Here is a 21,726-nt window from a genome sequence, read left to right on the forward strand (position 1 = left end):
TGTGTTGTAGCAGCCTTGGTGCCTGGTGGTTAAATTTAGAAATGTCTGCTCACACAAATTATTGATACAAGAAGTTCTGACTTCTGTATTTGAGCCACAACATGCTACTTCATCCATGTCTCTAAAGAAACTTAAATTATTTGATATTCATAAATAGAACAATGGCAAACGTAATGGGGAAAATAGCACTTTAAAATAATGAAATGGCAAAAGCTCTATTGCGCGCTATTAAACAAAAGTGAGATAGTTTGTTTGTATGTGCATGGGTAAAAGATAAGCATAATCCTTTTTGTGTAATGAATAACGTATGACCTAAATGCCAGTATGTTCTGAATTAATCCACAGCATTTTCTTTGTACATGTTATCTGCCACCACATGTGAGGATATAACAAAAGTAGACCTGAAACTTAATGAAACTAAAACCTAATTGAAAACAACATTTTTGGGCCCATTTCTGCCTTTATTTGACAGAAGAAAACAAATGTGAATGGGCCACAAGCCAGAGTTGAACCCACGGCTGCTACAGAGGACTGTAGTATCAATACATGGGGTACTAGTGTCTATCTGCCCCACCCCCGAATCTGGGGTCTTTCTGTGTGGAGTTTGGATGTTCTCCCTGTTTCTGCATGATTTTTCTCCAGGTACTCCAGCTTCCTCCCACAGTCCAAATTCATGCGGATTGGGGTTAGATTCATTTGAGACTCTAATTGTCCATAGGTGCGAATCTGAGTGTGACAAGTTGTTCTTCTCGCACAATGTCAGCTGGGATTAGCTCCAGATCCCCTGCGATACTTACAGGATAATCGATACAAAAATAATATATATACTTCTTCTCTAATATTAGTCTTCATTCTGTCTCATCCCTCTAGTCCGACAGTAACACCAGTTTCCTTCGAGCTGCCCGGGCGGGAAACATCGACAAAGTCCTTGAATTCCTGAAAAATGGAGTAGATATCAGCACTTGTAACCAGGTAAGAAAACCTCCTCCCACCAGAACCTGTGCCAAAGAATGTACATTATTCTTTTAGAAAATGTACGGTAAGCCATTTAACATTATTTGCCTTCATGTAGCAAACCTGTGCTGCTCATACCTTCCAGATGTCGCAGAGCATTTGTCTGTAAACTGCATCCATTACTTAAATGCTGGGAACAGTCACTGTTGAGTTATTCACACACCGCGACTGTGTCAAAGTTGTGTCTTGGAATGGGTGGAGCGGCATTTTTCCACATGTCGACATGAAATTGTGTTACAGCTCCGGTCATGTAGCTTTGTGTCTGAGCCGAATCTCCACACACACAATAAAGTTTGTAAAGTGACACATTATGTACTGTTTGTGGCAGAAGAACATGTGTTAACACAACATCACAGCCCCTCCCCTCCCTCCACCGCACCCATTCTTGCCTCCAATCTCGGCTGCACTTGAAGGTCCCCCTGACAGCTGCTCTCACCCCCCACACACACACCCACCCTCACATTCCACTGTGGAGGAGGGATTTGGGAGTGTGCAGAAGACATGTCCCCTACAGCTCTGTGCCAGCCCCCCGGCCCATCTATGTCATCTACAGGTGATTTACAGCAGTCACAAGGTAGGAAGGTGCAGAACTTCTCTACGTGACTCTGTGCTCAACGTAGCCAGCTCCTCGTTGTTTCTAATGTGTCATTGCTCTTGGCCTCACCTAGTAACTGTTTATACGCCTGGTTGGCAGACAGGAATTGCCAACTGCTCACACATACCACTTATTTGTTTTCATGGACAGCATGACTTTTATTTTCTGCATCAAGAGGGACGCACACACACACACATGCCACCCCCCCTCCCCACTGCAACAGGAGATCCCTGCCCTTCATAGTGTCTGTCAGGGGTCAGATGATCACATTTGAGCCCTTGTCAGATGACTGAACATGCGAGTGACATTTTCACATTTAAATCCCAGCGATGTGATCACTTAGTGTGTGTGTTTGTGTGTGTGACTGTGTGTGTGTGTGTGTGTGTGTGACTGTGTGATTGTGTTTGAGAGAGAGATGGTAATACCTTAATAGAGTAAATGTCATTTTGTAAGGAGTCAGGGGAGATGAACACCAGCTGTGTGTGTATATGCCCTTTTCCTAAGTACATGCACAAGCTTGCCCTCATACATGTATACATGTATAGAAGTCTTGTACTTTTACACGCATGTAGTTTGACCAGTAGTTTGCATGACTCTGACATCTGATAGACTGATGTGACACTGTGTGTGATCACCATCATCATCAGCTGTTCAGAATTCCTGTAGTCATGGTCACAGGTTTGTGACTCCATTGTCATGAGCAGTTTAAAGCTGACAGTGGTCTAAAGGAAGCTTTTCCAGTATAACGCTAGGGTGAATTTGCAGGGTCGCATTCACTGACATGGGATCAATGTATAATTATTGGATGTTTACATACAGATGATGCTGCCAGTTACAAACACACTGCAGAATAGTAAAAGCATTCTAACAGCGGTAATTGAAATTTCCCCAGATATGGTGCCATTTAAACCTTAATGGTAGTTCAAGGAGATACTGGTTTCCACAAACAGCTCAATGATAGGAAGCTTAGATCATTCAAAGGGTTATGTTACCTGTTATTTGCAGGGAAATTGCTCTCAAGCTAATGAGCCAGTCAGTGGCAAAGCACTCCACAGAGCCATTATCTACTGTATAGCACTGCTGACAGCAGTCAGCAGAGTCAGTGCTCTGATGATAAGAGCATCAACAAACATGACTTGATAATAATCTGAAATCTGTGCTCTGGTTAATTGGAAGTATAACTCACTTATCTGCAGTGACTTTAAAAATAAGGAACCTTGGTTTGTATCCAAGCACATATTGAATTTGTGGGGTTAGTAAAGTGTGTCAGTGCATTGTCATCACTTGGCTAAAATGAAAACTGTAGGTATAAACAAGTTGGGTGGCGATTACATCATATTTTCACAGTTATAACACTGGTTTAAAGTATGATATTAATATGTATGACTTACATATATATGTTTTTTATATATTTCTATGTCACCAGATATCATGCGCAAACTTTATCCTAATATGAAATCATTCTGTAAATCTGCAAGTCCTTTGGAGACACTGGTGCGTCACTCCGAGTGTGGGCCTCGGCAGCATGTTAATTTATAACAGAGGAGTCTGATCCTAGAAAGCAGCAACAGTGTGGTCAGGGCCAGAGTCTGATGCCAACGACAGTCAGCTGTCCAACGTAGTTACAGGGAAAGATGAAGAGACAACCTCACAGATCAACAGTCAAATGATCCTTCTCTGACTCACAGATTTGTGTCTTCATCTCACAGATTTAAGGCTGTGTAACATGCATCTTTTTGTCTTTTTATAGTATAAGACCTTTTTCTTTTAGAATTACAAATTGTAGAAAATACACCTCTGTGTGTGTGAGAAAGAATTAGTTCTAAACCAGTGCTTGTATTTTAGTTTCATGTCCTCACGGTTAGAGGACTTCCCCTCTAATCTACCCAAATGTTAATCCCTGGTGAGTGATATTACTTTTTAATCTGCACTCATTTACATTATTTCCCCCGTTTTCCTCTTGACATTCATCCCCTCTGACACCTGGACCTATAAACCAGCTCCCTTTATTACCACGTGTGATTACAACAAAGTTCAGTGGTCACGGGCGCAGGGATATTAATCTGCGTTGGGACGGAGCCGTTTCAGGCCGAGCTGCACGCTGCCATGCAGGGATCACTGCGTCGGGCTGTACGTCCATTAGCTAAATGAAGCTTTCCCTTGCAGCTCAGAGGAAATGGAGATTTAGATCAGTTCAGTTTGTGTGACAGAGTGTGTATATGTGTGTTTCTCTGCTTGTTTCTTTTGGAACACACAACAGGAGAAATGTGATTGAAACACTCTTTAATAAGATTGTGTAATTTTTTGCTGAGTCAGTGAGTTCAGAGCTGACATGTAAAGCTGAAACTCAACTTCCTGCATGTTCTCTGACTGCGGCGAAGAGGATTTAGTCTCACGTTTGAAAGTTGTTTCATTTCATCTGCTGCAGTAGAGATGTCACTGACTGACGGGTAATTATTATTAGACATGAGAAGCACTGGGTTTCCAACTCAGTGTTGCCTCACACAACCTGAGTGATGGGGATTATGAAAATAATGATGATGTTCATGAAAGTGCTTAAACAACTGTAATAACCAGTTAGTTGATCATCAACAAAAAGTATGAAAAACTGTTTTTTTGTTATTGATTCATTGTTTAAGTCAATAATCAAGTAAAACTGTTACTGAAGATTTTGGAATCTGGAAGATTTGTTTTTTCTCTTCCTTTTTTGTCACCTTTTGTTCTGGTAATGGATTGTAATTCACATATCTTAAATATATTTGTTATTAGTGCTTCCAGCTTCCATGTTTTATTTCATTGTAAATTACTGTCACTCAATATCTTAGGCTTTTGTTTTAGACCAAACAAGCAATCTGAAGACTTTGGGTTCGGGAAAGTGATCAATTCTCTGACAAATTACAGACTAAATAATAAATGAACGAGTTAAATATAGTCATGGTTCATGAGCTGCCTAATGGTTGTTAATTGCAGCTCTAGTGTATCTATATATATATATATATATATAATGTCTTTATATCTATATCTATATCTATATCTATGTATGTATATATATATACACACACACACACATATATATATATATATACTGTATATATGCATTCACTTGACCAGATGCTGACTCACAAACTTTGGCCTCTTAGGAATCACCTCTTTTTTTCTTTTTTTTTGAAAGGCTGACATTTACAGTAGCTTCTCAATGTGTGTGTGTGTGTGTGTGTGTGTGTGTGTGTGTGTGTGTGTGTGTGTGTGTGTGTGTGTGTGTGCGTGTGCGTGTGCGTGTCCTACATACCCTCTATGACTGTGCAGAAACATGATACCCCTTTGGCTGTTTGGCATTTGGCAACTCGGAGACAGAGAGTGAGAGTGAGAATGTGTGTTTGTGTGTGTGTGTGTGTGTGTTGTTGTTCGCAACATAGCAGTTCCTCCATCTAGAGGATCAACAGTTCCTCTCTTTAAGCCAACCCAGAGGGAACTTGCAAAGGGGGCGAGAGAGACCCAGAAGCTTGAGCTGCAGAGGAAGGAGGCAGAGGACCTGTGGTGATCTTTTCCGCTCCATCACTTCTAAGTCCAACTCGGACTCTTATTTAGAAATCGTTTTTGCTTCAGAAAAGCAAACGTTAGAGAATAGCAAAGATTTAAATAGGAAGAGAAGGCACAAAAAGGAAAGAAGAAAACGGAGAGAGAGAGAGAGAGAGATGTTTGGTTTGAGAAAAGGAGCAGAAAGGATAAAGACGAGGTTGCGGTGAAGTACTCCCCCTAGTTGGCTGTTTCAGAGAGACACAGCCCAGAATGGAAGAAGAGGAGGATGAGGTGATTTCTTCTTCGTGTTTGTCCAGTAGTTGTAATATCATTTTCACATGTGTGTTGTATAGATTGTGTTGTGATGACCTGTCGCTGTGGTTGATGGATCCGAGGCCTCAGGTGTTCTGATCACACCTTCCTGACTGAAACATCACTTTCTGTATTTGAGATTGACGTTGATGTCCGAAGACATTTCTGATAATAATAATTTATTATTATTATTCTATTTTCGATGCTACTTCTCTGGTTTCTAATTACCTTTTTTATTTACCTTTTCTAAATAATAGTGTCTTCTCTAAATATTGGTGTCATAATATGTCATTTTAGGCTATTATTCAAAATCAATGATCATATTTAAAATTTGAAACTATAAATCACCCTGCACAGGATTTATCTTGTGAACGTGTTACATTAAATTTAAGTTCAAGTTGTTCCTCAGTGCATCAATTCCACATTCACTGCCTTTTTAAATATACAAATTTCCTGGTTCTAATATTGGTATATATTGGTATACTACCACATATAACAGTGCTTTTAATGTTGAAATATTTATAATACATGTATAATACATTGAAATGTTGCCTCATAACTCACAATTAATTTTGTATTCATAAGCATTTATTGCAGGAATATTCTATTTTGATTTACTGGTTTGTTGTTATTATGTCCACACCCTGTATGTTCTGCTTCCTGTAATGTATAATGCAGGTATATGCATTGACTCAAGCTCAGTGGCCTGGGCATTAATGTTTGTTATGTAACTCCACGTGCACTGCTGCAATAATCTGTGAGCCACATATGTTTTATTGAACTCTTCTGATTGATGCTGCTGATGTTTTCTCTCCAGAATGGTCTGAATGCTTTGCACCTGGCAGCGAAGGAGGGACACACCGATTTAGTGGAGGAGCTGCTGGAGAGAGGAGCACCTGTTGACTCCTCCACCAAGGTACACACACACACACACACACACACACACACACACACACACACACACACACACACACAGATTAGTATTTTGATGAGCCTTTACCAAGCAACTCAGCACAGTTTGATCCTTAGCCCAAAGGGGGAGGATATGTGAGGAGAAAAAAAGAAGGGAGGGCGGAAGGAAGAGTGAGAGCTCCAGCTTGATGACTGAAAGACAAAAAAAGAGAAAGAAGCAACGTAATACGTGGCATCAGTTGTGAAATACTGTGTAATTCAATGCTTCTCACTTGAACTGAGAAACTTGATTCCTGAGGCTGGTGGTGTTCGGTATGAGGGTCCAACAAAAATGTCTTATGTCTGTTTTTAGAATTCTTACTTTCCTTTTTAAAACTAACTCGAGATACTTATAACAAGACATAAAATGTGTTCTTTCAACTAAGAAACAGGTCACAGTGGCTTCACATCACATCTTAATAGGTAGTTTACCCTCAGCGGAGAGAGGGTTGTTTGTTTTTTGACTGGATGTCTGACGTGTCAGGTTTATCAGCGAGAGACAGTTAACAGCTATCAAGGAATCTGTCACTCTCCTGTCCAAGTCCTTGGTTTGACATCAGTATGATCTTTGGTATTAATAGTCAGTAACTTACACATCCTGAAAATAAAAAACAATCACATGGTCGAAACAAGGAAGACGACGTTCACATCAGATGATTTAACCAAACACGTATATACTTGGCTGGAGGCCTTAATCCTAGTTCTCTCTGCAGAAAGGAAACACCGCCCTCCATATTGCCTCCTTGGCAGGACAGAAAGAAGTAGCACGTATACTGGTGAAGAGAGGAGGGGATGTCAACGCTCAGTCACAGGTGAGAAGTATTTCAGTGAAAATAAGCTACATCAAACTATATAAAACACCAAGACTATGATCTCCATCAAATTTGTTTGTGTGTAAATCAAAGACTGTATATGGACAACATGACAGCTTTCCAAAAGTGAAGCCCAAATCAACTTGATCGCCTCCTGGTGGCCCCCTGGTGGCAGGCTTATGCACCAAATCTTTCCGAATTAGAACCAGTTTTTTCCCCACATGGCAGCAACCGTATCCAAGATCATTTAGCTTCATTTTTGTTCAGTGGGAGGAAGTGGAGACACGTCGTCCATCTTTATTCACAGTTATTACAATATATTTATTGTTTCTACAGAATGGCTTCACTCCACTTTATATGGCAGCCCAGGAGAATCACTTGGAGGTGGTGAGGTACCTGTTGGAAAGTGAAGGGAACCAAAGCATTGCAACAGAGGTTGGTTAATGAATACACTTACTACAATATGCACATTTTCCTTTCATTTCATTCAAATTAACTGGAGTCTTTTTCCTCTTCCTTTTTCTCTTCTCTTGCTCATCCAGGATGGCTTCACTCCACTGGCCATCGCTCTCCAGCAGGGCCACAACTCCGTGGTCTCCCTGCTGCTGGAGCACGACACCAAGGGTAAGGTTCGCCTGCCGGCCCTGCACATCGCAGCCCGCAAAGACGACACAAAGTCGGCCGCGCTGCTGCTGCAGAACGACCACAACGCCGACGTCCAGTCGAAGGTGAGGGAGAGCGGGCAGGGAGAAACTGATATGGGGGGGGGAGGGAGAAGATGGTGGAAGAACAGGAAAAAAGAGTGTATTTAAAAAATAAGAGAGGGAATGAGTTTTATTCATTTCTTCAATTAGGTTTGTTTCCGATTTAGGAATAAGATAATATTAATGGGCAGTGCCTCTCGTTGTTTCCTCCTTTGTCTTAGCTTTTTCGTTTTTTCTATTTGTGTGACCATGGAGACTTTCCCTGTCTTTAATCTGTGAATGTTGTGAGAAGCCCTTTCCCTAACAACCCGACTCCCTATTTCCCCTTTCTCTATATACGCATCCTAACCAGATGATGGTCAATAGAACCACTGAGGTATACAGACTCGTCACCTTTTATCACTTCTGAACATCTCTTTCAGCTCTTTGGTTCTTATCTGTCCCTTTTTTAACAGGAGTTGTACAATCCTGCACGTCAGAATCATGTGTCTTTAAAAATGAATGCATGCAACTGACTAGGCTGTAATACACTCTCCTGCATGGCTGACAGTAAAAACAGTGTGTTGTAATAAAAGATATCAGAGAATGTTAGTTTATTGCATTTTATAGTCATTTATAGTATTTGTTTATGTTTACTTTATTCCTCTTTTTATTCATTAAAATTGAAATAATATGAATCTAGAATTTATTAGCATGACATGTTTATATACTTAGACAGTTCCTTTCTTTCATTTATTTATTTTTTCTCTGCATAACCTGCTTCATGTATCTTTCTGTGCACATTGATATCATTGTTTTTCCTCTGTAACAACAAATCAATATTTAAGTTAACTCTTTTTCTTAATTAAATTGCACCACGTCCATCAGAATGGGAAGGTAAGGATTGAGACCACCTACAATTGTGTACCGTAAATATCTATATATGCGGCTTATATATACATTTCCATTTGTACGTCCAAGCAAATACACAGTGCGTAGTTGCTTTCTGTATTTCATGTTGAGTCTTTAATGTCTTTTACTTTGACCTTTTTCGTGGTTTCTTTTTCTCAGTTTCTTTGTTGTATTTTTTTTTACCATGCATGGCAGAATTACAAAGTCTTTGCATTCATTATTTATTGCATGTGCTATTTTTGGGTCATGCAAAATTTTTTTATGCTTCTTCTTTCACCACATCTGGTTTAATTTTTCAGCATGATGCCTCATCATTATACGGCTTCAGCAGATTCAGGTTTCTTCCTTCATCTGCTCCAGAAAGATCTCATCTTCCTATCTTTCTTGCTTCCTTCCTTCCTTCCTTCCTTCCTTCCTTCCTTCCTTCCTTCCTTCCTCCCTTCCTTCCTCCCTGCCTTCCTTCCTCTGTCTCTCCTTGTCTGTCTCATACAGAGTGGGTTCACCCCTCTGCACATCGCGGCTCACTATGGTAACGTGAACGTCTCCACGCTACTGCTGAACAGAGGAGCTGCTGTGGACTTCCCTGCCAGGGTAGCGCCTCAATTTCCACTTTTTCAGCACAGCTTTCTGCTCTGCTGTGTCATTTCACTGAGATGCTTCCAGAACTGTGTATTTGCTATGTTCAATCATCACTTTTCTTTTTAATATAAGCCTTTATTAACGGTTTTTCCCTGATAGTTTTTAATGTAAAATGTTTGCAGATAAATAGCCATGCTGACACTGGTTCACAATTTAGTTTCTTGGATAGATAGTGATGTGACTTTCAATAACTGCGTCCAACTCAACAGAAACAAAATTTGTTATCATATATTAATAAAACTGAAACTACCACTTTTAGAGTAAGAATGGAATAATGTGAGCTCCCACTGACGATCATGAAATATACTGGTGTAAATGGGAATTGAGGTAAACCTTCCTTTGTTTCCCTCATTGTTTTCCAGAATGGGATAACTCCGCTCCATGTGGCCTCCAAGAGAGGTAACATCAACATGGTGGCCCTGCTGTTGGACAGAGGGGGTCAAATAGACGCTAAAACCAGGGTGAGACTTTTTTTTCAATCATTGGTTTTCATTAAATTGTGATAATTGTGTAATTATCCTCTGGTATACTTACTTCATATCAATTATATATTTTGTCAAAAAGCCCAAACTGGATTAACTGCGATATTTTGTGTATATTCATGTATTTGTGTCTACTTGTCGTCCAGGACGGACTGACCCCCCTGCACTGTGCAGCCAGGAGTGGACATGACCCTGCAGTGGAGCTGTTGCTGGAGAAAGGAGCGCCGATGTTAGCTAGAACCAAGGTATTGAACGGCTGTGACAGCACTGACCTACTCTACCCCAGAATCATTCCTGCAATTAACTAAATGTGTCTTCAATTTGGCTCCAGGATAAAGTTTACTTAAAAACACAGGCTTTCAGTATTTCACGTGAAAACCACTAAATACACTTTACTTGTGTTTCACATATTTTCCACCTCCTACTCCTTTGTGTTTTTTACTAACCACCTATGGCCTCTATCCATGTATCTGACACACAGAACGGACTGTCCCCGCTGCACATGTCGGCCCAGGGAGACCACGTCGAGTGTGTTAAACTCCTGCTGCAGGATAAGGCGCCTGTTGATGATGTCACCCTGGACTACCTCACAGCGCTGCATGTCTCAGCTCACTGTGGCCACTACAGAGTCACCAAGCTGCTGCTGGACAAGAAGGCCAATCCCAATGCTAGAGCGCTGGTAGGTATACACATAAAATAACAGCTGCACAAGCACAAAAATAGACATACACACACTCATCAATATACTCACATGCAGACAAGAGTGACAAACTTACAGTGGCTTAACATGGACACAGGTTAATATATAATATAGTACTATTAACCACATATTAAAGAATGAGAGATGAGCTGCTTGACGACATACAGTAGGATTTCGTCACCAGAAGAAAAAAGTAATGGTCACATAATATGAATACCAATATGAAAATAGTGCACAAGAGTGCTCCTGAAACTAGAATGGCACTCAGTTGCATGCACACCTCTACCAAGGCGCCACAGTCCCTTTAAACCCAGTCTAATCAAGCATCATAGCAAAGCCAAGAAAACAATTCAGATCATGAAATCATAATCTCCATCGAGGAATAATGATCGGCTGATGATAAGACAAACACAATTACTCTAAGAACAACATTCATTCACAACAATAAAAACAAACTAATGAGAAAACAAGATCCAGATTTTTATTTGGATTTGCACACACTCATAGAAATCTCTCTCCTAAATATGTCATGGATCATTCCCATGAAAATTGGTGAAAATGTCCACATCTATCCCAAAATTTCCTTTCTTTTTTCCATGGCCCATCCTTCCACCAAGTTTTGTGGAAATGCATTCAGTTGTTTTGTTGTTATCCTACTGAAAAACAAGTACACAAATGGACAGGGGTGAAAACGCATCTTCTTTGCCAGAAATAAAAAACAAACATAACAATAATGACATTGGAAATTAACACTCTCTCTTAGCTGTAGATCATCTAGAAAATTAATTTATCTCTCACTCTTCCTGACAGAATGGATTCACCCCGCTCCACATTGCCTGTAAGAAGAACAGGGTGAAGGTGATGGAACTGTTGGTCAAATATGGCGCCTCCATCCAGGCCATTACTGAGGTTTGTGGGAATGTCTCAGGACAGCATCTGTCCGTATGTTACACTCTTACATTCCCCTTCGCTCTAAATGCTCATCTTCTCTGTTTTCTGTATCTTTGTGTCTCTTTCTCATTCCAGTCTGGTCTGACTCCAATCCATGTCTCCGCCTTCATGGGCCACCTCAACATTGTTCTGCTTCTGCTGCAGAACGGCGCCTCCCCTGATGTCCGTAACATTGTGAGTAGGAATTTGAGAATTTTAATATAGGTTGTGAGTGCGCCCGCTTGGCAGCTACACTACCGGATCGCAAGTGTTTCATTCAGCACTGTGTCTCATAAATGCTCATTAATGTTCTGTGTGTGCTCATCAGCGTGGGGAGACAGCTCTCCACATGGCAGCACGAGCAGGTCAAATGGAAGTGGTTCGCTGTTTGCTGAGAAATGGAGCGCTGGTGGATGCCATGGCCAGGGTGAGTCAGCGCCGCGTCGTCAGAGTCTCCTGTTGATAGCGAATGAGCATATTTTAATACACACAGGTCACGTCGCCTGCCTCTGACTAACACGTCTATGTTTTTCTAATCCCTGAACCTCTGGGTGATTATTTCGTCGTTCAACCACAGGAGGAGCAGACTCCGCTCCACATCGCATCACGTTTGGGGAAAACAGACATAGTCCAGTTGCTGCTTCAGCACATGGCCCACCCTGATGCTGCCACCACCAACGGGTACACTCCCCTCCACATCTCAGCCAGGGAGGGGCAGGTGGAGACTGCTGCCGTGCTGCTGGAGGCCGGGGCCTCACACTCAATGGCCACCAAGGTGAGCAGAGGACACTGTCGGCTGTGATTCACACAGATAGAGACAGATAGAAACATTGATAGATCAGGCAAATGGATGCATGTTCTTTTTCATTATCCAGCTGAGCGTGAACACTCTCCTTTTTCCCTCTGCAGAAAGGATTTACTCCATTACATGTAGCAGCTAAATATGGAAGCCTCGACGTAGCAAAGCTTCTACTTCAGCGCAAAGCTCTTCTCGACGATGCTGGCAAGGTGGTGATGCTTTTAATTTCACTGAGATACACGGAGCACTTAATCTTTCAGTCTTTCAGTCTCCGACTAGAATTCATTTGTTTGTTCCTTCTCAAATTGACTAATTACAGAGAAGAAGAGAACTGTTTTCAAATCATAAAAAAGCACTTTGTTCTGTCACAGAAATCTCAGTTTTGTAATCACACGCTTCCTCTTACAGAGTGGCCTGACTCCGCTACATGTGGCAGCTCATTATGACAACCAGGAAGTAGCTCTGCTGCTGCTGGATAAAGGGGCTTCGCCTCATGTTACCGCAAAGGTCAGACTGAACACATCAAAGAAGTCATACAGACACAGTTTACTAATTGATGAACTGTTTCCTTCGACATCCCTAAACATATTGGCATGATAAGGGAGTGATGCTAACAGGCCTTTGTTATGCCTCCCTGCTGTTGGTGTTGTTTTCAGGTTGTCCATCCGTCCGTCCCATTCTTGTGAACACGATATATCAAGAATTCCTTGTCTTGCAAACGCAGCATCTTTGGAACATGTTTCTTCTTATTTAGTACAAATTTACTTGAGTGTGAAAGAGACTGAAACTGCGGTGGTCGGCGGAGGCATTCTGTTTGTTTTAGCTCTGTTGTATCACAGTATTTAACTCTTAACCATCCTCCCTGTTCAGAATGGCTACACTCCTCTTCACATCGCAGCCAAAAAGAACCAGAAGAATATCGCATTAGCTCTGCTGCAGTATGGAGCAGAGACCAACGTTCTGACCAAGCAGGGAGTCAGCCCTCTACACCTGGCAGCCCAGGAAGGACACGCTGAGATGGCCAGTCTGCTGCTGGGGAAAGGAGCCCACGTCAACACAGGCACCAAGGTCACACAGGAACACACACACACAATCTAATATTGTCAGACACTTATTTTGAGAAGATCCTCTGTGGGTGCAAGGAGCATCATTAGTTCTCACATTCAGAATACGCAGCAAAGATTTAGTTAGTTGTGTTGCTTTAGATATAATACAAATAACAATGGTGGACAACTTTGTGCTTCATGTGTTACAGAGCGGACTGACTCCTCTGCATCTATCAGCCCAGGAGGACAGAGTCAGTGCTGCAGAAGTTCTGGCCAAACATGATGCAAACCTGGATCAACAAACTAAGGTTCAAACAGACACACACACATGCAAGTGCACACTCACACAATCAGTCAAAAACTAGACCTGAGGAGACTGAATTGAAGTTACGGGATTTATTTAATTCTAAGGTGATATATTAGAGAATCATTGCAGGACATGGGTCTGTCTATGTGTGTATTAACTGCCATTGTCTGTGTTTATAAGCTGCTTTTTAAATATGCCACTCATAGAAATTAAGCATATCTGCCACCTACTGGCCTTTGGAAGCATCTCACGTCCACAGCACTTAGGTGGTTTGGTATCTACGCCAGTTTGTCGTTTATTTGTTGGATCATAACAATTCAAGCAGATGTGGACATAACATTTTCTTTCTCTGCATCATCCTCCACACCTCAGCTCGGATATACTCCTCTGATCGTGGCTTGTCACTATGGAAATGGCAAGATGGTGAACTTCCTATTACAGCAAGGAGCCGGCGTCAATACCAAAACCAAGGTAGACTTCAAATGTTGAATCTGAAGCATCTAAACTCTGCTCAGTTAAAGAGACAAAATACAATCAGAATCATATTGAACCTACAAAACCTCATTCATTTGCTCTACAGAACGGTTACACACCGCTTCACCAGGCTGCACAACAAGGAAACACACACATAATCAACGTGTTGCTGCAACATGGAGCCAAACCCAATGCTACTACAGTGGTAAGAAAAAAAAAATCCACTTCACTCTCCTAAACTGTTCACTGTTTTCACTGTTGTGATTATGGAATCTAATTCTTCTACCCAAACTCTGTGCCCTGCTTTCCTTCAGAATGGAAACACTGCTCTGTCGATTGCTCGACGTCTGGGTTACATCTCTGTGGTGGACACACTGAAAGTTGTCTCTGAGGAGGTCATCACCACCACAACGGTAAACTACCTGTGTGATACCTTTAGGCTGCAGACATTGGATCACTTACGTTACATTTCCCACAAAGCTGAGTTAAAATGTGTCTTTTCTCTTCATATTTGTTCCATGACTTTGAAAATGGGTGTCACATCAGACGGTCACTGAGAAACACAAGCTCAACGTCCCTGAGACCATGACGGAGATCCTGGATGTTTCTGATGAAGAGGGTGAGTTACTCTGAACATAAAAAGCAAGAAGGAGATGATATCAAACTCGTTCTTTTCCTATCCAAGAAATGTACAAAGATTTTAAGGATACACACAACCCCCCTTTCTGCGGTAGTCATAAAGAGATGTATGTTGTGGGTGATGTCGATTTGAAGCTCTGGTTCTGAAAGTTGTGTGTTTCATAGCCCTGAGGCTGGAGGACGAGCCCTTATTTGAGATGTCTGTGGAGCTGGAAGGTACCGCACAATGCCCTGCTCTGCTATGGCTGCTTGGTGTGGGCTCTCTGTGTGTACTAGTAGCTAATCTGTATGATCATTTTGATAGTGTGCAGTAATAACAACGATACAAATAATTATAATATTAATCAACTTCATTGTTATTGCACTTGTCTTATCAAAGTTACAAAGTTCTTTCCAAATTAAATAAAACCATCGATTTTTGTCTTCGGCCTTTTACTCTTAACTTTGTAAACCCCCGGGTCTTCTGCTCCCAGAGAATCGATAAGTTTTGTTCTTGTGCGTTTATAAACCTGATTTTACATGAGCAGACCTTAATCCAACACCTTTATGTTTATAGGTGTATAATTAGAGTGTTGTTGATTGTGTTTTAATGCTTTGGTTGAAACTAACGGCACAAAGTGTGTGAGGATGTGGAAATAATCATGACGGTTATGTGGAATGGGAAATGCACTGAAGTAACAGTATGCTTATAGCACCTGTTCCTGCTTGCAAGTGGTATTTGTTCCGATGTGTGAAACACCTCAAAGTGAACAAAGAGAAAAGTATCTCATCTATCTACTAATTCCAGAAATCTCTCTATGTGGCTCTCATATCTCGAGGACTGTTCATTTTATCGGCTTTATACTTGAAGTTCTTTGTTAAGGGCCCAAGGAAGTGCAGCGTTCAATTTGGTGCAATTTGGACATGTGATAAGTTCAACATGAATAAATAGGCGACTAGCGCTCTGTAGCAGCGGCGGCTGGGACTCATCAACGTGACATTGTCAGTCACGACAGCCGGTACGTTATTTCCCAACCCACGACTCACAGTTCTCAGGTGCTTCTGAGCGCAGATAAAAAGGAAGAGCAGCAGCACTGTGGACACATTTAGGACTAAAATCCTCCAGAACTACTTCCATGTTTTTTTTTCCATAAAATATCTCAAATGTCACACGTTTGTCTCCCAGGTGAGGACACCATGACAGGGGATGGTGGGGAGTACCTGAGAGCAGAGGATCTCAGGGAGCTGGGAGATGACTCTCTTCCGGGACATTACCTGGACGGCTTCAGCTACATGAGCCACAACCTGGACAGGTCACGATCATCACTCTCAAACGGAGTCTAATCGTACATCTAAGATACGTTCACAGGCATTAAACGTTTGGCTTTTCCAACAGGCAGCAGCACACTCCCATTCACCAAAGCTTCCATCAGAGAGAAGGCGTTCTCATCGAAGACATGCTTACCAGCCACCAGGTGAGGATAAAACATACATCCTGAGTTTAGAATAGGTAGATCTTTATTTTCTGAGGGTCTTAAGTGACTCAATGAATGATTTTGTTGGCCTGTAGGTGTCAACGTTATCGAGAGAAGACAAGGAATCGTTCCGTCTGAGCTGGGGAGCTGAGCACCTTGATAATGTGGTGCTGTCCTCCAGTCTGTTACACTCAGGGTATATGACTCTCTCTCTCTCTCTCTCTCTCTCTCTCTCTCTCGCGCACACACACACACTTGTTCTTGAAATGGAGACTCCATCTTCTGCAGTCACTGTTCATATCAGCAGTGTATGAGTCACCTGTGAATCAATTTTAATTTCTCCTCACATTATCTTTCACTCCTTCACATCTGGGTGTTCTATCTCTCTTCCTTCTCTGATCTTTGCTTCTGTGTCTTTTTATGTCACTTTTGTCATTCTCATTCTTCCTTATTCACTTTTTGGTTACAAATTATTTTTTGCCTCCTCTCGTCTTGGCTGTTTTTTGTGATTGTGTGCGTGTTTGTGTGTGTTTTGTATCTGCTTCTAGCCGTTCCTCTCCGTGCCTAGACCATGACAACAGCAGGTGATACTCTTTTAAGTTTGGCTACTCTCTCAGTCTTCTCTCCTCTGTACCTTTACTTTTTCCTCATCCACTACTCGACCCCCACCTCATCCTCATCATGTCTGCCTGCATGATTTCATTATGCACGACTTGTCATTTTGGGAACACAAGTTTTGTAAACTAGAGATGTTCCAACCAAATTGTCTTTGTCTTTGATGCAGATCTAACTTTGATTGAGGATCTGCTGATACATAGAACCCAGACACCATTTATCTTGTTATATCTTAAACATGAATCAGCACTGTATGTTCGGAATTGAGTACTAACATCTCACAGTTTGGGATTTTTAAGAGCTAGATTTGAATTCGATAGTCCTTTAAGAATAAGGCTAGTATTATTCTTTATGTTACTCCCATGAGAAGTTCTTTAGCAATAATCTGGTAATGTCTCTCAGTACATTCCGAACCCTTCCAAACTACAAGCCCATGACAATAATATTTTGGTTAAGTATTCGAAAGTAAATAAAAAAGACTCAGGTGGACACTGTTGTTTTAACAATGTTACTGAAAACAGTGCATTTGTTGGGGACTATTTTCAGCAAGTGGATTAAAACTATGTCACTAGCGAGTATTAAAAGTGCCAGAATGTTGTAGGACTGACTTATAATGACTATACCAATGAAATGACACATTTACTAGTACGCTTCCTGCCATTGGTTCGAATCCGATGTTCACACCATACAAATGAACTGCACCAAAGGCATAAATATTCCAAGGTTCGATTTAACCGGACTAAACTAGGCTGGTGTGAACCCAACTGAATCAAACTTACCCTTTCATAGATCTGATACCACTTGTCTCCATTTCCTGATCAGCTCATACTGGTCTTGCTGTGGTTTGACTGTGGTCCTCCTCCTGTGTTAACATTTCATATACAGAACCTATGTGATCGTTTGCCTGAAGACCTCTAATCTTTGAATGTATTTGCTCCTTGACACATAAGAGAAAGAGTTGTGTTCAGTGTTCTCCCCTCTTTGCTTGCCTGTCTTGCAAGTTGAATTGCAAGTGGAATGAAACTGAAATATTATTATAACAATGAACTACAAGAAGCTGGAATGAAATATGATCTACTGAAACCTGCTTGTTGTTGTGTTACTACTGACTTATAATCATGAATGTCCCCCATTTTTGTTTTGGTTGCCTTCTCTGCATTGAAGTTTAGAGATTTGAGTCTTTAACCTTTTTTTGTAGCTTCCTTGTCAGCTTCATGGTTGACGCCAGGGGCGGGGCCATGCGTGGCTGCCGTCACAATGGCCTGCGAATCATCGTACCACCGAGGAAGTGTTCTGCACCTACACGGGTGACATGCAGGCTGGTGAAGAGACACCGCCTGGCGTCTATGCCCCCTATGGTGGAGGGCGAGGGGCTGGCTGGGCGCATCATAGAAGTAGGGCCCACTGGAGCTCAGTTCTTGGGGTAAGTGTGTGTTTGACTATGTTTGTGTGTACCTTGTGTATGTGCATTTGCCGGAGTTTGTGTGTTTCCACACTCAATGTGGTGTGTTCATAATTTCTTCTCGACTCCCTCTCTGTGCTGCGTATGGATCAGTAAGCTCCACCTGCCCACAGCTCCGCCCCCTTTGAATGAGGGCGAGAGCCTGGTCAGTCGCATTCTGCAGCTGGGTCCTCCAGGAACCAAGTTCCTCGGGTAGGACCATGGGTGGGGAAGACCCTGCTAGTCTGGAATCCTGCTCACCTCCTCTCCCACATATTTTCCTCTGTGTCCACCTTCGACTATATCATTTTATTCTTATTTTATTAAGACATTTTTTTGTTTTGATTTTCGTAACTTCACTTCTTTCTTTCTTGCAAGCTTTATTCTCAAATCACTTGACCTTTTGCCTCTTATGTTTTTGAATAATCTCCATAGTGTCCTTAGTGTCCAGGCTTGTTTCTAGTTGGATTATGTTGCTGATGTGTCGTGGATATTTTCTTTCTGTTTGAACATTTCTCAGTTTACTTTTCAATGAATATTGTTTGTTTTACTCCGCATGAAGTGCACCTGATGTTTTTTAACTTCAAATTTGAATTGTTGTTTTGTTTCCTTTCTTTGTTTTTTAATGAGGTCATGCATAAATCAACCCAAACATCATATTATTTCCTAAAAATGTCCAAACTTACCACGTTCTTGTGGTTGGCGTTTGTGTTTGACTGTACTTTGTCGCCCCCTTTAGGCCTGTGATTGTGGAGATTCCCCATTTTGCGGCTCTGCGGGGCACAGAGAGAGAGTTGGTGATCTTGCGGAGTGAGACCGGGGAGAGCTGGAGGGAACACCACTGTGACTTCACCGAAGAAGAACTGAACCAGATACTTAATGGCATGGATGAAAGTAAGGGATCTTAACTGGATTGTGGTGTAGTTGTTGATAGGAGTTGAAATCTCCCATCACAACATTTCTGATTCAAAAGCAATACATCAAAACACCACAGCACAGAAACGTCACTCAGGGTATTTATACTTACTATTTCTGATTGTTTCAGAACTTGATTCTCCTGAGGAGCTTGAGAAGAAAAGAATATGCCGCATCATGACCCGAGATTTCCCGCAGTACTTTGCGGTGGTCTCACGGATAAAGCAAGACAGTCATTTTATTGGACCAGAGGGCGGGGTCCTTAGCAGCACTCTTGTGCCTCAGGTCCAAGCCGTCTTCCCTGAAGGAGCCCTCACCAAGAAGATCAGAGTTGGGCTACAGGTACATACAGTGCATTCATTGGCCAGACACGTACTCGTGGAACGTTTAATCCTAAAGGAATCAACAAAACTGGTGAATTCATATGGCTTGTGTACCTTGTTTTAGGCTCAGCCCATTGATGTGGATGTGGTGAGAAAGATTCTTGGTAACAAAGCCACGTTTAGCCCAATTGTGACACTGGAGCCAAGAAGGAGGAAGTTCCACAAACCAATCACCATGACGATCCCGATTCCCAAGAGCTCCAACCCTGAAGAGCCGAGCTCGGTGTTCAGCGGGGAGACCCCCACTTTACGTTTGCTTTGCAGTATTACTGGTAAGTATGGGAAATAATAAATCATCAAATGAGCAACTAATGTAAAAATATATGTAATGTAAAGTCATCTAATGTTTTTTTATTCCTGTTTTGGTTTGGTTGTGTTTTGGGGCTTTTTCATCATTATGCTTGAAAGGCAAAGAGAAATTCTGTCATAAATAATCCTTTCTATAAGTACAACCTTATTAATGAACGAGTAAGACATGTTGGGTAAAACTCATGTTTTACCCATGTTTCTGTGTTTCAGGTGGAACCACTCCTGCCCAATGGGAAGACATCACCGGCTCCACACCGCTCACCTTTGTCAACCAATGTGTTTCCTTTACCACAAATGTGTCAGCAAGGTAAATACTTTCCTGTCTTTCACTTTGAAGTTGAACACTTTGTGACATCCTACTTTTCTTTCATTTAGGTGGTTTAAAATCATACCAGGGGTACCTAGCATACTGTGAAACTATATGGTAACATCGCTCAATATTCCTATTCCTTCAGGTTCTGGCTGATAGACTGCAGACAGATCCAGGAGTCCGTTAGTTTTTCTTCTCAGCTGTACAGAGAGATCATCTGTGTTCCCTACATGGCCAAGTTTGTCATTTTCGCCAAAACACTGGACCCCATCGAGGCCCGGCTGCGGTGCTTCTGCATGACGGACGACAAGATGGACAAAACCCTGGAGCAGCAGGAGAACTTCACTGAAGTGGCCCGCAGCAGAGATGTTGAGGTGCAGTGTGATGATGGGGACAGATGAGTGAGAAAGGGATCATCGAAAAGGGGCTAGAGGAGAAGTGAGAGGAGTGATGCTGAATAAGCCTGTAGCCATAGTGCAGAGGTATAAATAAGATGAGTCGGGAGAAAGTGTGATAGAAATAACTTTTAGTGACTGGGGTTACACTGAGGTTAAGTTTAACATGGCCACAGTTCATGTCCTTAAAAATCACAACATTGCTGTTTGGACAAAGACCTTAATGATTTGTTTGAATCGTGAAAACAACTGTCAATCCACATACAGGTGCTGGAGGGAAAACCCATATTTGCCGACTGCTTTGGAAATCTGGTGCCTCTTACCAAGAGTGGACAGCACCACGTGTTCAGCTTTTTTGCCTTCAAGGAGAACAGACTGGCTCTCTTCATCAAAGTACGACTATACGTCTGACAATACGACAGGTTTACTCAGAGGTTCAGAAGTCAAATATCTGTAACTAAGTGAATTGTTGTTTCCTTAATGTCCAGATTAGAGACACAGCTCAGGAGCCGTGTGGTCGCCTGTCCTTCACAAAGGACCCAAGGACGTACCGTAGTCTGAACCACAACGCTATCTGCAACCTGAACATCACCCTCCCAACATACTCAAAGGTTCCTATTCACAGAATTCACTTTGTGTACCTATTATAACTGTGATTTATTATGCAGTAACTCCATTGTTTGCTTTCCCTCTGTTGCATTCTTCTCTTTAGGAGTCGGACTCAGACCAAGATGCGGATGATGAGGTAACTAATGTTTACTTCATATAGTAGCACAACAAAGAAACAATTACCACTTCTATTAGGTTGCAGCTAACTTTACTCCTTTTTATCTTTTTTCTGCAGAGTGAAAAGAGCGACAAGAAATGTAAGCTGAACTTAAAATATTTGAATAGAACAAACAAAGTTTTAAATGATTGATATAATGATCGTGTAATATAGTTTAATGCATTTGAGACATTTTATATTAGTGATGGTCAATCTTGGTCCTGAGTGTATTAGTGCAATCTGCAATTATATAATGTGCAGTTCACATAAAAAAGAACTGAATATAAAGGTTATAAAGTGCAGAAATATGGAAATCGCTATGTG

General features: G+C 41.7%; 1 protein-coding gene across 1 annotated transcript in view; it reads left to right on the forward strand.

The window, feature by feature from the left end:
• Positions 1-21,726, forward strand: part of ank2a (ankyrin 2a, neuronal) — a 75,900-nt gene that overhangs the window by 17,905 nt on the left and 36,269 nt on the right. Inside the window, exons 2-39 of the mRNA XM_047342100.1 lie at positions 871-972; positions 6,258-6,356; positions 7,105-7,203; positions 7,540-7,638; positions 7,746-7,931; positions 8,260-8,283; positions 8,775-8,783; positions 9,291-9,389; positions 9,800-9,898; positions 10,066-10,164; positions 10,401-10,598; positions 11,430-11,528; positions 11,646-11,744; positions 11,878-11,976; positions 12,127-12,324; positions 12,459-12,557; positions 12,757-12,855; positions 13,219-13,416; positions 13,604-13,702; positions 14,074-14,172; positions 14,282-14,380; positions 14,490-14,588; positions 14,722-14,794; positions 15,980-16,106; positions 16,190-16,268; positions 16,364-16,464; positions 16,817-16,852; positions 18,082-18,306; positions 18,439-18,537; positions 19,064-19,218; positions 19,370-19,581; positions 19,687-19,894; positions 20,142-20,238; positions 20,387-20,615; positions 20,904-21,029; positions 21,125-21,247; positions 21,349-21,381; positions 21,481-21,502. Coding sequence (XP_047198056.1) covers positions 871-972; positions 6,258-6,356; positions 7,105-7,203; positions 7,540-7,638; positions 7,746-7,931; positions 8,260-8,283; positions 8,775-8,783; positions 9,291-9,389; positions 9,800-9,898; positions 10,066-10,164; positions 10,401-10,598; positions 11,430-11,528; positions 11,646-11,744; positions 11,878-11,976; positions 12,127-12,324; positions 12,459-12,557; positions 12,757-12,855; positions 13,219-13,416; positions 13,604-13,702; positions 14,074-14,172; positions 14,282-14,380; positions 14,490-14,588; positions 14,722-14,794; positions 15,980-16,106; positions 16,190-16,268; positions 16,364-16,464; positions 16,817-16,852; positions 18,082-18,306; positions 18,439-18,537; positions 19,064-19,218; positions 19,370-19,581; positions 19,687-19,894; positions 20,142-20,238; positions 20,387-20,615; positions 20,904-21,029; positions 21,125-21,247; positions 21,349-21,381; positions 21,481-21,502 — 4,345 coding nt within the window. The remainder of the gene's footprint in view (positions 1-870; positions 973-6,257; positions 6,357-7,104; positions 7,204-7,539; positions 7,639-7,745; positions 7,932-8,259; positions 8,284-8,774; positions 8,784-9,290; positions 9,390-9,799; positions 9,899-10,065; positions 10,165-10,400; positions 10,599-11,429; positions 11,529-11,645; positions 11,745-11,877; positions 11,977-12,126; positions 12,325-12,458; positions 12,558-12,756; positions 12,856-13,218; positions 13,417-13,603; positions 13,703-14,073; positions 14,173-14,281; positions 14,381-14,489; positions 14,589-14,721; positions 14,795-15,979; positions 16,107-16,189; positions 16,269-16,363; positions 16,465-16,816; positions 16,853-18,081; positions 18,307-18,438; positions 18,538-19,063; positions 19,219-19,369; positions 19,582-19,686; positions 19,895-20,141; positions 20,239-20,386; positions 20,616-20,903; positions 21,030-21,124; positions 21,248-21,348; positions 21,382-21,480; positions 21,503-21,726) is intronic.

This window comes from Hippoglossus stenolepis, chromosome 2, assembly GCF_022539355.2.
Source record: "Hippoglossus stenolepis isolate QCI-W04-F060 chromosome 2, HSTE1.2, whole genome shotgun sequence".
Classification (NCBI taxonomy): domain Eukaryota; kingdom Metazoa; phylum Chordata; class Actinopteri; order Pleuronectiformes; family Pleuronectidae; genus Hippoglossus; species Hippoglossus stenolepis.